This window comes from Colobus angolensis, unplaced genomic scaffold, assembly GCF_000951035.1.
Source record: "Colobus angolensis palliatus isolate OR3802 unplaced genomic scaffold, Cang.pa_1.0 Scaffold287, whole genome shotgun sequence".
NCBI classification, from domain to species: domain Eukaryota; kingdom Metazoa; phylum Chordata; class Mammalia; order Primates; family Cercopithecidae; genus Colobus; species Colobus angolensis.
The window spans coordinates 3,798,622-3,811,931 of NW_012116121.1; the positions used below are offsets into that span (position 1 = coordinate 3,798,622).

Consider the following 13,310-nt stretch of genomic DNA (forward strand, 5'->3'; position numbering starts at 1 on the left):
AGGCAAGAGTACTGCAGAGTCTTGGATTTAATTATAACATCTTGCCAAATGGTGGCTTAGAAAATATTTTGTTGTTGCATGAGGGAAAATATATTTCTGTTATAGATGGAACTGTGTCCTCCCAAAATGTGTGCTTTGAAGCTCTCCCAATGCAACTGTGTTTGGAGACAGGGGCTTTAGGGAGGGAATTCAGGTTGGAGATAGGGGCTTTAAGGAGGGAATTCAGGTTAAATGAGGTCATAAGACCAGGGCGCTTATCCAGTAAGACTGGTGTCCTTAGATGAGAAAGAGACACGTGAGGCCACTCTCTCTGCCATGTGAGGATGCAGCAAGAAGGCGGCCGTCTGCAAGCAAAGGAGAGAGGCCTCACCAGAAACCGATACCTTGATCTTGGACTTAATAGCCTCTAGAACTGAGAAAATAACTGTCTGTTGTTTAAGCCACCCAGTTTGTAGCATTCTCTTGTGGCTTCCTAAGCAGACTAACAAACAAACACCCAACATGAACTGATGGCTTCGCTCTCTTCTGTAAAAATTGCTGTGAGAGAACTTTTCACTCACTGTTTTATAGTTTCTCCCTTAGTCCCTGGTTCTTTCTTCTCACATAGTCCCAATTCCAATTTATAGTTCATAGCCCAGGCAGAACCATTCACCACGGTGTCTCATGGGCTAAACCAGCACCTGCTGTGCTCACTTCTTGACTGGCTCCTCATCGTCAGCCCTCTGTAGAAATTTCATTTCCTCCATGCCAGGTACTTCACGCTCCAAGCTCAGAGACTGTTCTATCAATTTCATACACGTTCCCCACCCCTACAGATGGGCAGGCCAGCACTGAATGGCAGGGTGTGGCCGTGCAGATGGAAGCGTGATCACTATGGCTTTCTATGTTCAGTTCCACAGACCCTCATGGCTCCTCTAGCCTCTACTGACCGTGGTCCTGGCAACCTGTGCGGGCCATGGGGAAGGTCCTGACAGCCTGCGCGGATGGTGGGGAAGGGCGTCTGCATCCATGAGGCTGGGGCTCCGGCAGCCCCCCTTCTTCGCTCTCAGCCCGGTGAGTTAATTTCCAGTCACCTTCAGGAGAAAGTAGGCAGGCCGCTTCAGGGAAGTGTTCAGTGAGCACACAAGCTCCCTGGCTCAGTTCCTGTCTTGCTGTGTTTTATTTTCAAATACTTAACCAAATATGGTACTGTCGTGGTAAAAGCTAGCTTACGATGTACCCTTGGTTTGTCTTCTAATGCATTTTCCACGTATGTTACATGAAGATAGACTTGCCAATGAAAATAATACAGTTTTTAAAATGTAATTATCTTTGCATGATTTTCCAAATTCCTCAGTTGGAAGGGGTCTGGGCAGAGAAGTGTAGCCGGTGGACGTGGGCTTTCTGTCTGCCGTGCCTGCCAGGCGAGCTCAGGCGGCCATGCCTCCAGCCTCAGCGGTTTTTCCTGCTATTGCAATGAATGCAGTCATATTCCCAAGCTTCTCACACTTGCTCGTCATGCTGGAGTCTGCGGCTGTCTGACCCCCGGGAAACAGGAGCATGTAATCCTACCCTCAGTCAGCATGGAAGTTCCCCTCCGCAAAGGTCACAAATGCAGAGCATTTCTGACAGCTGCTGCTGAGACACAGAAGGGAACTGGGGGTTCCATTAAAAGCAAAACAAAGGCTGGGTGTGGTGGCTCACGCCTGTAATCCTAGCACTTTGGGAGGCTGAGTTGGGCAGATCCGCTTGAGGTCAGGATGAGACTAGCCTGGGCAACATGGCGAGATCCTGTCTCTACAAAAAATACAAAAATTAGCTGGGTGTGGTGGTGCACACCATGTAGTCCATGTAGTCCCAGCTACATGGGAGGCTTTGGCAGGAGGATAGCTTGAGCCTGGGAGGTTGAGGCTGCAGTGAGCCAAGACTGCACCACCGCACTCCAACCTGGGTGACAAAGTAAGATCCTGTCTCAAAAAAAAAAAGAAAAGAAAAAGAAAAAACGAAAGAGACTTTCGTCTATCTCTTTGAAGAAAAATTCTTGTAACCAAAGGCAACTATAAGTAAAACATCGCTTCACGCTCTTTCATGCTTTCAGAGAAAAAGGTGGCAAGGGGAAATCGTCCAAGACTCCCAGGTTCCATCTGCAGGGTGTGTACACGAGCAACACAGCAGAACACGGAGAGACTTGGAAGCTTGTCTTCAGAGACACTAAGTATATTTTTCCTGGTGAGAGAATCAGTGCCCTACAACTACCTCTGTTCCACTTTCTTCAGTAGCCATAGACCCTCTGATGAGGACACCCCCTCCAACAGGCACCGCCAGGCAGCCCTGCCTCGAGACCCAGAGGCACCGAGTCACATCAGCTCTGCAGCTCTGCAGACCTGGCTCTCGCTTGATGTGGGCCTGTGTGCTCCAGCCCAGAACACAAAAGAAGACACCCATGCAAATACCATTAAAAGTTTATTGTTTTATTTCAATATTCAGGAACAGTGTACACTTTCCATTCAGCCATCGTCACAGCACGTGCTGTTTGGTGCGGCCACGTATGGATGGCAGAGCCGACCTCAGCTCAGCCACGCAGAGTGTTTCTGCTGAAAAATTTGGGGGTTTGTGTCTGGAGTTTTGTTCTTTGTAACCCTCTCATCTTCGAGGCTATATATTAATAGACATGATATTAAGCCCACACGAAACATTCAGAATTAGAGTGGATTAAGAAGACGCGTTTTGGCATCACGCTGACTACTCCTCATCTTCATCCTCAGGGAGGGTGATGCCAGCGTGGGGCTCTTTGGAAGGCCTATCACGGGTGTGCTAAAATCAAAAGGTGGGTCAATAGGTTAGGGAGGGAGGAGCAAAAGGAGATGTCAGCAGGTGTTAGGAAGGATGTGGTCAGAAGAGCTCTTCTCTGTCTCCACGGGGCCGTCCGCTCAGCCCGTGTGTCTCGGTGAGTAATTCGGGAGCAGGTGCACGCCTGTGCCTACTCGCTACGACGCGTCTTCTGGGAGGAGATGGATGAGCCGGTTATCTTCTCAGGGAGGGTTAGTGCTGGCCACTGTGCACTGCTGCTGCCTGCACGCCCCGTCACCATCACAGCCAGTGTCTAAGGGTGACTGGCACGGCTGCAAGGCTGTCCAGAGGACTCCTACCCTTCTGCTCTGAGTGCGCAAGTCTTCCTGGACTCTCCGGCTGTGGGCTCTGGTTTGGAAACGAGGTTGTTCATAGAGGCTGCTCTGGGGCCACCATGCAGGGCAACAGTGACGTCAGAGGCCGCCTGCTTGACATCTCCATCACCAAATCTCCAGGAAGACCCTGTCTCCTGTGTGAGGCCATTGCCCAGCCCACATTTGCCTCCTTTTCCTCCCTCTGCCACACGCGAATTCAGCTAATTGGGGTGTGTGGGCAGCCACGACCTGGGGGCATGCCCCGCTCTCTGTGCTGCCCCACGTTGGACTCTAACAGCTGCCCAGCCCGCATGTCACATACCAAAAGCTCCCACATGTAGTAAGCCACTCCTTGACTGTCTAATCCTGTTAGGAAAAATGAAGTCTACTTTAGGAGGTGAGAGAAGGACAGAAAAAAAAACAAAGGAAGCTTGGATGTCAACAGTCCTCTCTGCCGCCCACGTCCTCTGTCTCTGCAGCTGTGTGCCTCCATCGCAGTGCCCAGCAAAAGCGCAAGGGTGTCACAGCCACGGCGAAAAGAAAGTCCAAGGGTGGAGGGGTGAACGTGGAGGGACGTCTGTGCACCTGGCCCCCTGAAGACCCACGAGCGTCTGAGGGGGCACATTGTGGGGTAAGGAATGCGACCTTTACACAGAAAGTGACAGTTTGAACTGTTTTCTGTTTTCATTTGCTTCATTTAACTGTTGGCCAGAAATTGCCGGTAGGCTGCCGTGTGCCTGACCCCAGGACGTGCACAACTCCACAGGCATTAGGGGAGAGGTCATCTGCTCTAACTAGGTAATGGGGGCAAATGGGATTAAAGTTTTAAGGCAGTTATATTAAGAAGCTGAGGACAGGATTCCGGAACCAGGTGGGTTTTCAGCGTCTAGCCATGGGTGATCCAGAGCGACTATCTCTTCCTCCCTGAAAAGGAAGAAAGAGGAGTTAGGACCAGAGCGCCGCGGAGTCCTCCCACACCAGCATCCCTCTGCTGTGGTCCAGGTGGGTGCTGAGCCCCTGGGTGTCTCTCATCTGCTAACAGAAACGGCACCACGGAGAGTTCGTCTTTTCATTCCTTTTCTCCAGACCTCCCTCAGCAAATGCTAATTGAATTTTCAGTTCTGTGAGAAAGATTCTCTGGCATCTGATTCCCAGGCCCCAGGGAGGGGTGCCTGGCGTCACCACGCTTCTGTGCCACAACACTGCTCTTCTGTGGGTGAAGGTGTAACCGCTCATTGCTTGGCTTTGAAGGAGCACTTCGTCTCTTCAGCCAGAGATTCCAGAGCGCTGGGGGAAACTGCTAACCACAACAGGAGCAAGTTCCTTTTCGGAGGGACCCTAGCACACCCCTTGCTGCACGCACCAGAAAAGAGCAAAGCCACATGTCCGTCCCTGGGGACGTCCCTCCTATGTGCCATCTCATCTGCCACACCAGACAAATCAAATGCACAGGGAGCTTTGTCTGCAAACTTTGACTTGAAGGGGTCTTAAAGCCATGCATTTACATGTTTGTGGGACAAATAATTTCGATGCTTAAGAAAGAGTTGGCAGCTAATTGAAATGGTGCACAGGTGTGCTGTGGCCCACGGTGTGGAGGTAGCCAGGCATGGGCATCCCTCTAGAAGGAGGCACGCGTTGGTCCCACAGAACGTCATTTAGATTGACAAAGCAGAACTGCACTTTTTCTGCATTGAAATTCTTATTCAAATTTTAGTCTCTCTCCTTGGGTTTCCCCTTTTATGAAATGATCAATTTTGGTGAAGAGTCCCCAGAAAGCAAGACAGAGAAGAAATATGCTCTTTACCGCGGCTAATCAGCAATGAACTAACACTGTCCTCGTCTAATTCTGTGGCTTCCACACTGCCCAGTAAATGAAGAACCGGAGTGCGGACGCCAAGAATCCTTACAAACAACGCAACTAACAGACCAAGGACAGTTCTGACTTCTTGGGGGGTTTTCCAAGTACATACTTAGCATTATAAACAAGCCTCTATGTTGTGGTTAAACAACTCACTTAAGGGATTTTTGTTTTCACAAGTGAAAACGTTTATGAAATTCTCGCCTGCGAAACTGCCTTAGGAACCATCTAGTGAGATTTCCCTCCCAATACAGGGGCTTTCTCACATACTGCGGAGGCCTCCTGCTGGCCTGGGGGCTGACAGGTGCAGGGCCCTGCCCTTTGAGGGCCAGCCTCTCCCTCAGGAGCGTGGGTTTTTCCTGTTGGATTCTGGCTTAACTTGAACATTCCTGGCATTGGAGCTGCCCTCTGGAGTAGCCCAGAAGTCAGCACGCACCTCACCTTTTGTTGCATTTCCAAGAGATCAGCCTTTGGACTTCCTGGAAAGCGGTAGAATCATTGTCCTATGAAACAAAGTGCTTCTGTGCTAAAATGGAGCAAGTTCCCTACAGCCTCTGGCAAGGCGACCCACTGAGATACCCTCTTAACTTTCTTGACGCTCCCTTTCGACATTGAAAATGGTGGGCATGTTGGTTTTACTTTTTATCATTGAACCTACAATTTGTTGAGCACTGACCATGCAGGAAACCCATTTTTCCCCATTTTCTCTTTTATGCTCACGGCACCCCCTGGAGTAAGGTATTCCTGTCATCCTCTCTTTACAGCCCAGGAGCCAGAGCTCAGCCAGCCCGAGGGAGCCAGGATTGGAGCCTGTGTGGATGCAGCAGTCACGCTTCTCTTTATTATGTGTCTTGCAACTTGGAGTCGCATGATCTAAGCATCTGATCTGCCCTGGGCTCAGGTCAGGATAAGACTGAACTCACAAGGCGAGGGTTAGACTGACCTCCTCTCTCAGGACAGGAAAAGAACAGAACCTACTGCAAAAGGCAGATACTGTTGCCTCCACTTTGGCGCCTCACAACTCCACAGCAACACTACAGGTGGGAAACCGTTCACATGTATGTTCGTGGAAGTTAACACACATGGAAACAGGAGGTTCCTATGATGTTCCGATGTGGTTTCCGAGTGATGGGGTGACCTGCGTAGTTTTTTCTACCCAGTTCCTACCAACAATGCTGAACTTCCAGATTTGAGTCTTTTCCTCTCACTACTGATTTCCAACAGCGCCAGAAAGAACAGAAAGGTGGTAAAATGACATTAAATGCTATGAAGTTCCTGTCCTCTCCACCTGTCTGCCTCTAAACCCCTCATTTCTGGGGGAGCAGTGATTTATTAATCTATTGGAACTGCTCCAAGTCAACTCATTTAGCCATACGGCCAAAGTAGGCCAGTTATGAACTTTTTATGCAGTAAAATTTAATTACAACCATATGATTTGCAATTTGCTTTGATACATTGATGCTTCCCTTGAACTCTACGGAAATTAATTTGTAAAAGCTGCTTACCAAAAAATTCAGGGAAAATACTGAACTTATTTAAGAAAACACATGTGTGCAGTACATTGGTTATATCTGCACACGGTAAACATGCAGATCTAAATGCAGCTTTCTGTTCCTCAGGGTGGTCTTGGTAAGCTCTGGCCTTGCAAGCATTTCGAGTGACTGGTTGTAAGCCTTGCATATATTGCAAGGAAATATTTGCTAAATGGGGCCCCTCACTCATCTGCGTCATCCCATCAACTCTGAGCCAGCACTCAACTCTCTCGGTGTGTCTAACAGTCCTTAAGCTGGTAGTGGAGGAATTAGTTATCCAGATGCCATGAATCCGTGTTTCCCAGGTGAGCACGTTGTCTGCAAAATCATCACAACTGGCAACACCTAGTTCACCCGTGGACATTCTGACTCCGTGAGCCTGTGGCAGAGCCCAGACAGGGGTCTGGGCGTGCATCCCAGGCCATTCAGAGGCAGGTGAGGTACTGGCCAGGTGGGGCGGGGCCGTCCTGACTGCAGTGCTGGGTTCAGACACTGCTCCCCAGGGAGCCTCATCTCCGCCCTCTTGTGGCCACACCCCAGAACTGCGGCAGTGTACAGCATGATGGCCCTGAGACTTGAATACTTGGAGAATTTATTTTCTTACCCAGAATTTACGTTGAGAAGTGGATCCTGCTTACCACTTTCTCTAACATAAAGCAAGTAAGCAGCTCAGTTATTCACCGCTCACTTCATATATTAAAAGCTTTTCCTAAGACCGGCTATCCTTAAGATCTTGGGCTGTGCCATGAATCGCCTATTGTCCACAGAACCTCCCAGAACCTTCCAGAATGGAGGCTCATGGCAGAGGTTCTGCACTCACCAAGGACGTGGGGGGACCGTGTCTGTGCCCATGTGGATCCCAGCTGCTGGGCAGAGCACACTGCACATCCAGACTCAATAAATACATGGAGTCAAAGGTGAGGTCACTGAATCAATGAGGATGTTACACACCAAGAAAGACCCTCCTCTCTGCACCTGGGGGAAGACCCCAGAGGCCTGGTCTCCTCCAAGACGGAAATGCAAACGCAGGTGCCTCGGGGGGACTCCCAGGCCTTCTGGCTTCCGGTTCTCTCCTGGCCCTGCCTGGAGCTTCATGTGCCTCCCCTTTTGCTTCAGGAGAGCAGCTGTCTAAGAGTTCCGGGTTTTCTGGGTGACGTTTAACAATAACAAAGGTGACTGCTTATCTAAGGAATCCGAGCCTCGCACCTGCCAGCCCGTTTTGTGTTTGTCACTACCTTTTACTTTCACAGCGATTTTGTGAGCTGAGTGGGTGGGTTACCTCCATTTTACAGATGAGAAAACCGAGGCTCAGAGACACGGCTCACAAACAACGGGCCTGGCATTCGTCCTGGGTCTGGTTCCAGGTCCTCATGAGCCAACGGGCCACTCCCCACTCCCTGAGGTCTCCTGGGCATCCCCTCCCGTGGCTCCAGGGATCTCCCCCAACACCCACGTCTGCTTGGTTCCTGCTTGCTGAGGGCTGCAACCCCTGGGCATGGGCAAGTTGGATTCCAGCTGGGCCCTGCCCCGGAGTCAAGCTCAGCTGCCTGCTCCAGGGCCCCTGCAAGCCCAGGCGCAGCCCTTCCTCAGGGGCCTCCGGCTCCACAGGCATCTCGGGGGAAACCCGCGCATAAATGCGAGTGGGCAATGCCACCTGAGCCCCTGCACGCCCGCGGGGCCAGAGCACGCCCGGGGTACAGTGCGGCTGAGTCATAGGCGGCAGCCGCCCTTGTGCTCAGCTCAGCTGGGGAGTCTGGGACCCTTTAGTCCCCGCTCAGTGGAGCTGAGCAGAGGGTACCTTACCAGCTTAAAAATTCTGGAAAGCGTGCCCTGGGCGTCGACTCCCTTGAATCCCTTGTGAGCCGATTTATAGTCGGACGCTCTGCCTCCGTAGCCAAATCCTGGTTTCTGCCCTTCGGCCCCCTGCAAGAAAAGACCACAGAGCTCAGCCTCCACCCGCAGTGCTGGGCAGGCTGCTTGAGCCACTGGGAGCTGCCACCAGGGCCCCGGGGAAGGGCCCAGGCCCCGGACTGGACTGGTGAGTGGTTCAGGAGCCACGGGCCAGCATCACGCTGAGGGGGTGGGGGCGGGAGAGGCTGCTCCCCGAGGTCTACCAGGGTGTTGGCCGCAGAGAGAGGAGCGCTCTGGTTTGGGCGGAGGCTCTCTCGTGAGATAATGCGGCCCAAACACACATATTTTAAGGATCTAAATCGTTTAGGGAACAGTTGCTTACCTTCACGCTGTGGGGTGTTCAAGAGAAGATTAGCAAACATCAAGCAAATCAAGGTAAGGAGGCTCCTGCCTACACGTGTTTGGAGGACTCGGACCCTGGGGGGCTGTGCGGTGTGTAGGTGCCAGTCCCTGGAGGCCCTGGCCCGCGCCCTTTCCTGGGAGCTCCTTTTGCTGATTGATTTGCACAGATTGGATTCTGGTCACACAGGCCCTGTGGTTCTAGGATTTGTCTGGGAAATTAAGAGTCCTTGGCCTTAGTGAAATGTTGAGCCTCATATCTTTTATAAAGTTTTGAGACAAAATTCTGAGCTCTCTCCCAGGCATGAGCAGGAATCAGTCTCCCTTGGCCATAGCTCGGACTGGGAGCAAGGCCCTTGCCAGGAGCCCGGGGCTGCTGAACTGGACAGAGGGAGGAGGCAGGCCTGGCTGGCACGGGGGGCAGCCGCGTCCTGGCAGCAGTGGGACAGCGTCTCAGCTCCCCCACCTCCCATTCCCCTAGCACCTTTCTAGCTCCTCCAGCTGTGTGGCCTTGGGCAAGGGCAGGAACCTCTCTGAGCTTCAGTTTCCTCATCTACACAATGGGGTTGTGCGAGAACACAAGCCATTCATGGAGATGCCGCTCCTCAGGTGGAGGCTGCCAACTCTGGGCTTTGGTGCCAGCTGTTGTTATGGAAGAGCAGGCCGCCCTGCCCTGGCCTCATCAGCCCAGCAGCCCCTCTGGCTTCCTCATGGGCCATGTGACCTCAGGGGCTTCCTGACACACACGGGTGCGAGTGTCCCAGAACCAGCCTCTGCTTGCTACTGTGCTGTCTTCTCAAGTGGGACCTCCACTGCAAACACGGGGAGGAACGGAAGGGGCTCGCTGTGGAGTCTGGACGCGGTGGACGTTAACACCTGGGGGCGAAGTGTCCTCCCACGGTGGGTGCACTGTCTGTGGGAAGGCCGACCGCGCTGTTAGCTTTTCAGGGTGGCATCTTGGTTGGTCTCATGAATCTCTACTCAATGGACAGGGTCCAGACTGCACTTTACGTTTTGCCAACAAGAAATGGGAGACTCTCCTGGTGCCCTCTCCTGAAGACTTGTGGAGACCAAACCAAACTGTCCCCCCTCCATCAGCCTAGCCTGCAGCCTTTTTTCCATTTCGTTAACGTGTTTTAGGACAGGGAGGACCTTGAGCGACCTAGTCCATCTCTTATTTAGAGGTGAGGAAGATGACGCCAGAGGGCTCAAGGCTTCCAGAGCACCTGGCTGCACCCACAGCCTCTGCCGGGCGCTTCCCACCCTACGTGCTACTTGTACAGTTTTCTTTTCATTCAACCTGTGCTTGGGAGCGAGCATGGCCCTCAGAACCAGGCAGCTGCTTTTGTGTGAACAGTTGATTCAGGGGCTATCCAGTGAGGTGAGGGACGGGGGATGTGTGGCAAGAAGGTCTAAGCACTGTGCATGAAGGGACAGCCAGCCTCGCCCTTGCGTCCCAGAGGTTTCCAGGTTTGCGCTCACTCCCTGATGGCAGAGGGTGCGGGAGGCCAGGCTGTCAGCCTGGCTCCACATGGCAGAATGCCGCTTCCCCTGCAAGCGCTACGTCATTCTGTCTTAGTCTATTGCTTGTCTCCAAAAGTAAAAGAGTTTTCGAGAACTAAATCCGGGGATTGACTTTCAGATTAATAATCTGCTTGGCCTTTCCTCCTTTCAAATCCTCAGTCATGTTTATCTTTGGGCAACCTAGAATGTACCGGGAAACATACACCACGGTTTAGAAAGAGAAAGTGGGGCTCTCCGGAACTCCAGACAAGGAGAGAGTCCTGCGGCTCTGGGAAACGGACAAGCAGACAAAATGCAGAGAAGCGTTTTGCTTTGGAAAAAAGAGAAATTCAACAGACATTAGTAGGACCCCAAAAGGAGAGATGCGGGGAAGAATGCAGGGGTCTTTCTTGTTAGCTGCTGGGCGGAGTGGCCTGTGCACGACCCCCCATCGCTCCCCGTTCAGGGAGGATCCTGCACGATGGCCCCAAAGTCCACTCCTAGAAAATTAAGAGCAGATGAAGCAGTAGCTAAAATAAGATTTCTGGGTCAAAAATGAATTTCATTCTTCTATCCTCTTTGTCTCCTGCTGGCATAGAAAATAAAAAATTAATCGTGAGTACTAGTCCATGTACATTTGCTACGTGACTGTCATTATTTTGCAAATTCATTAGGTCAGAAAAAGCAAGTCAAATATGCATTAATAGGAAATGTTTCAGTAAATATCTTAGTTCCTAATTCAGTTCAATCACGTGTGGGACTGAGGTGCGATCCTCATGGAATCTTTTCTCTGCCTTTCTCTCTAGTGTCCCGTCCCTTCCTCCCTCTTTCCCACCTTCTTTCTGTTTTCTTTTCCAGTTCTTTCTTCCTGTTCTTTCTCCTGATTGTCTTTCTTTTAAAATGTATTCATTCATTTATATGATGCTTATTAACTGAGTAGAAGGTGTAGATAGGCTCTGTTGTAGAGTATGCGGGCATTGCAGTTTTGGAGACAGACACCACCTGTCTACAATATGTTGGTGGTTATTCCTCCATTTTATTCTAAAATTAAAACTTTTATACAGTAAGAATCATATCTGATATTTGCTAGTAACTAAAGTCTATAAGTTTGGTTAGAATATAATGATTGACATTTTAATTTGGCTCAGACACCAAATTCGTTCACTAGAAATTTCTGATTGGCCATTTTAAACCTTCCTTGAAAGTTTGCTTTCAGCATTAACAAGCCTAAAATGCCTAAGGAAGATTTTCTGGATGGCTTGATATCTATGTTTTTTATTATTAAAACAAAAATCTTTGGATTAATGAGGTTATAAATCCAGCAACTCTATATAGCCTATTTTTCTGTTCATTAGCAGAATCATTTTTCCAGTGTCAGCATCTGGGGTTACTGAGATGGGCCAGCCAGTCCCACTTCCACATGCGGGTTCCTGGGACTTGTTTCTCGCATTGGTTGTGTTGGGAGAAGTTAAACATGTTCTCGGACATGGTATTGCTCCCTCCATGGGAGGGAGACCAGTCACGTCTCCTGGGAACCCTTTGGGAGAAGATGGTCTGGCCTTGCAGGGCCAGGTCACAGAAGCAAGAGACCAGACCTGCCGTAAGGGAAGACCACGTTTCATTTTCCCAGTGGAAGAGAAGGCGGCCCGATCCCAGCTGTGGGCAGAGAGGTCTTGAGAGGAGAGAAAAGGGGGCCAGGAAGCAACCAAAACAGAGCAGAACACAAAAGTCGCGGGGCTGAGAGGACCGGGACGGAAGAGGAAGCCGATTGAAGTGCGTGCATCACCTACCCAGCTAAATCTGCTCAGGGACAGTCCTCTCCCCTGCATGAGGAAGACAAAGAAATCATGACATGGTGGTCAGTGAAGGGAAAGTCCTTTCATTAAACAGGAAACACAACGAAAGCCCGGTGGAGCTGAGGTGGTAAAAACGGGTTCCACCCGGAGCTCCGAGGGGGCGGCAGGCTCAGGGCCCCCGCAGCTGTGCAGCCGTGGGAGAGGCAGGACGGGTGCATGGATCTGCCAACTTGTTCTACTTGGGAGCCGCAAGGCAACACGTTTTGGAATGAATTCAGGTAGCTCTGAGCCTAGCTCTCTCTTGGGTACATTACAGGATTTTAGAGAAGGTCTATCAGTAAAGTGATGACTAATCAAAACATTCCAAGGTCTTACCTTTCCCTGCGACGGGGGTGGAGTGCGAGGCGTCACCTGGAAAGACACAGAGAACCGTGGGCTGCAGTGGGAGCCCTGTGCGGCCGTCCCTTCCCTAACGGGCACCTGCCTGCTGAGGGTGGCCAGCACCCAGCACCGTCAGAAGCACCCGGGCCCCAGCCTCCCCATTTCTGTCCTAGCTGGTCAAGAAGTATAGACCTGAGACTGGAAATATTCTAGATGACGCAGATCCTCCAGGGCACTCAGAAAGTGCTTCAGAGAAGGGAAAACGCCTCCCAGAGGCTGCGTAGCTGGGGATCGGGCCCATCCTGGGACACAGGGATGACGCTCACCCGCCCTCATTGATGGAGGCGGTGAACTTTGCCTCACTGTGAGCCCTTTCAGGGGCTGGAAGCAGCGGGTCCTCTGACATTCAGAGCTTCCGAGGGGATGCCCCCGGGTCTGCAGCTCCTAAACGCACTTATCAAATACGCCCATAAAATGCTGCACTGAGATCTTGGAATTAGAGGCCTGTGGTTTTACTGTTTTTAATAGTCTTCGTTTTGCACGGCACTTTTAGGTTTACAGAAAAACTGCAGAAATTAGTTTCCACATACCCCGAACAGTTTCCCTTATTAGCAACACGGCATTAGGGTCTCTCGGTGCCGTGCATTCTATGGGTTTGGACAAGTGCGTGCTCTTCAGACGCCACTGCAGCCGCGACAGAGCAGGTTCGCTGCCCTAAAAATGCCCTGTGCTCTCTCTGCTGCCCCCTCCCCTCCCAGCCCGTGGCAAGAGCTCTCTATAGGTTGCAAAGCCTGTGTTTTCAGGCTAAGCGTTACATGGGAGTCTAATCTCAAGAGAAGTGAGCTCT

At 51.2% G+C, this 13,310-nt stretch overlaps 1 protein-coding gene and 1 long non-coding RNA gene across 3 annotated transcripts in view; one reads left to right on the forward strand and one right to left on the reverse strand.

Moving 5' to 3' along the window:
- Positions 1–2,429: 2,429 nt before the first annotated feature.
- Positions 2,430–13,310, reverse strand: part of MBP (myelin basic protein) — a 157,988-nt gene continuing 147,107 nt past the window's right edge. For both annotated transcript variants that reach the window (XM_011948934.1, XM_011948933.1), the window contains 4 exons: positions 12,458–12,493; positions 12,077–12,109; positions 8,337–8,456; positions 2,430–4,067 (listed from right to left, as the gene is read on the reverse strand). In XM_011948934.1, the coding sequence (XP_011804324.1) occupies positions 4,023–4,067; positions 8,337–8,456; positions 12,077–12,109; positions 12,458–12,493 (234 nt within the window). In that variant the 3' untranslated portion in view covers positions 2,430–4,022. The remainder of the gene's footprint in view (positions 4,068–8,336; positions 8,457–12,076; positions 12,110–12,457; positions 12,494–13,310) is intronic.
- Positions 5,766–7,730, forward strand: LOC105516668. Its single transcript, XR_001002527.1, has 2 exons — positions 5,766–5,902; positions 7,301–7,730. It is a non-coding gene; the product is annotated as an uncharacterized LOC105516668 (long non-coding RNA).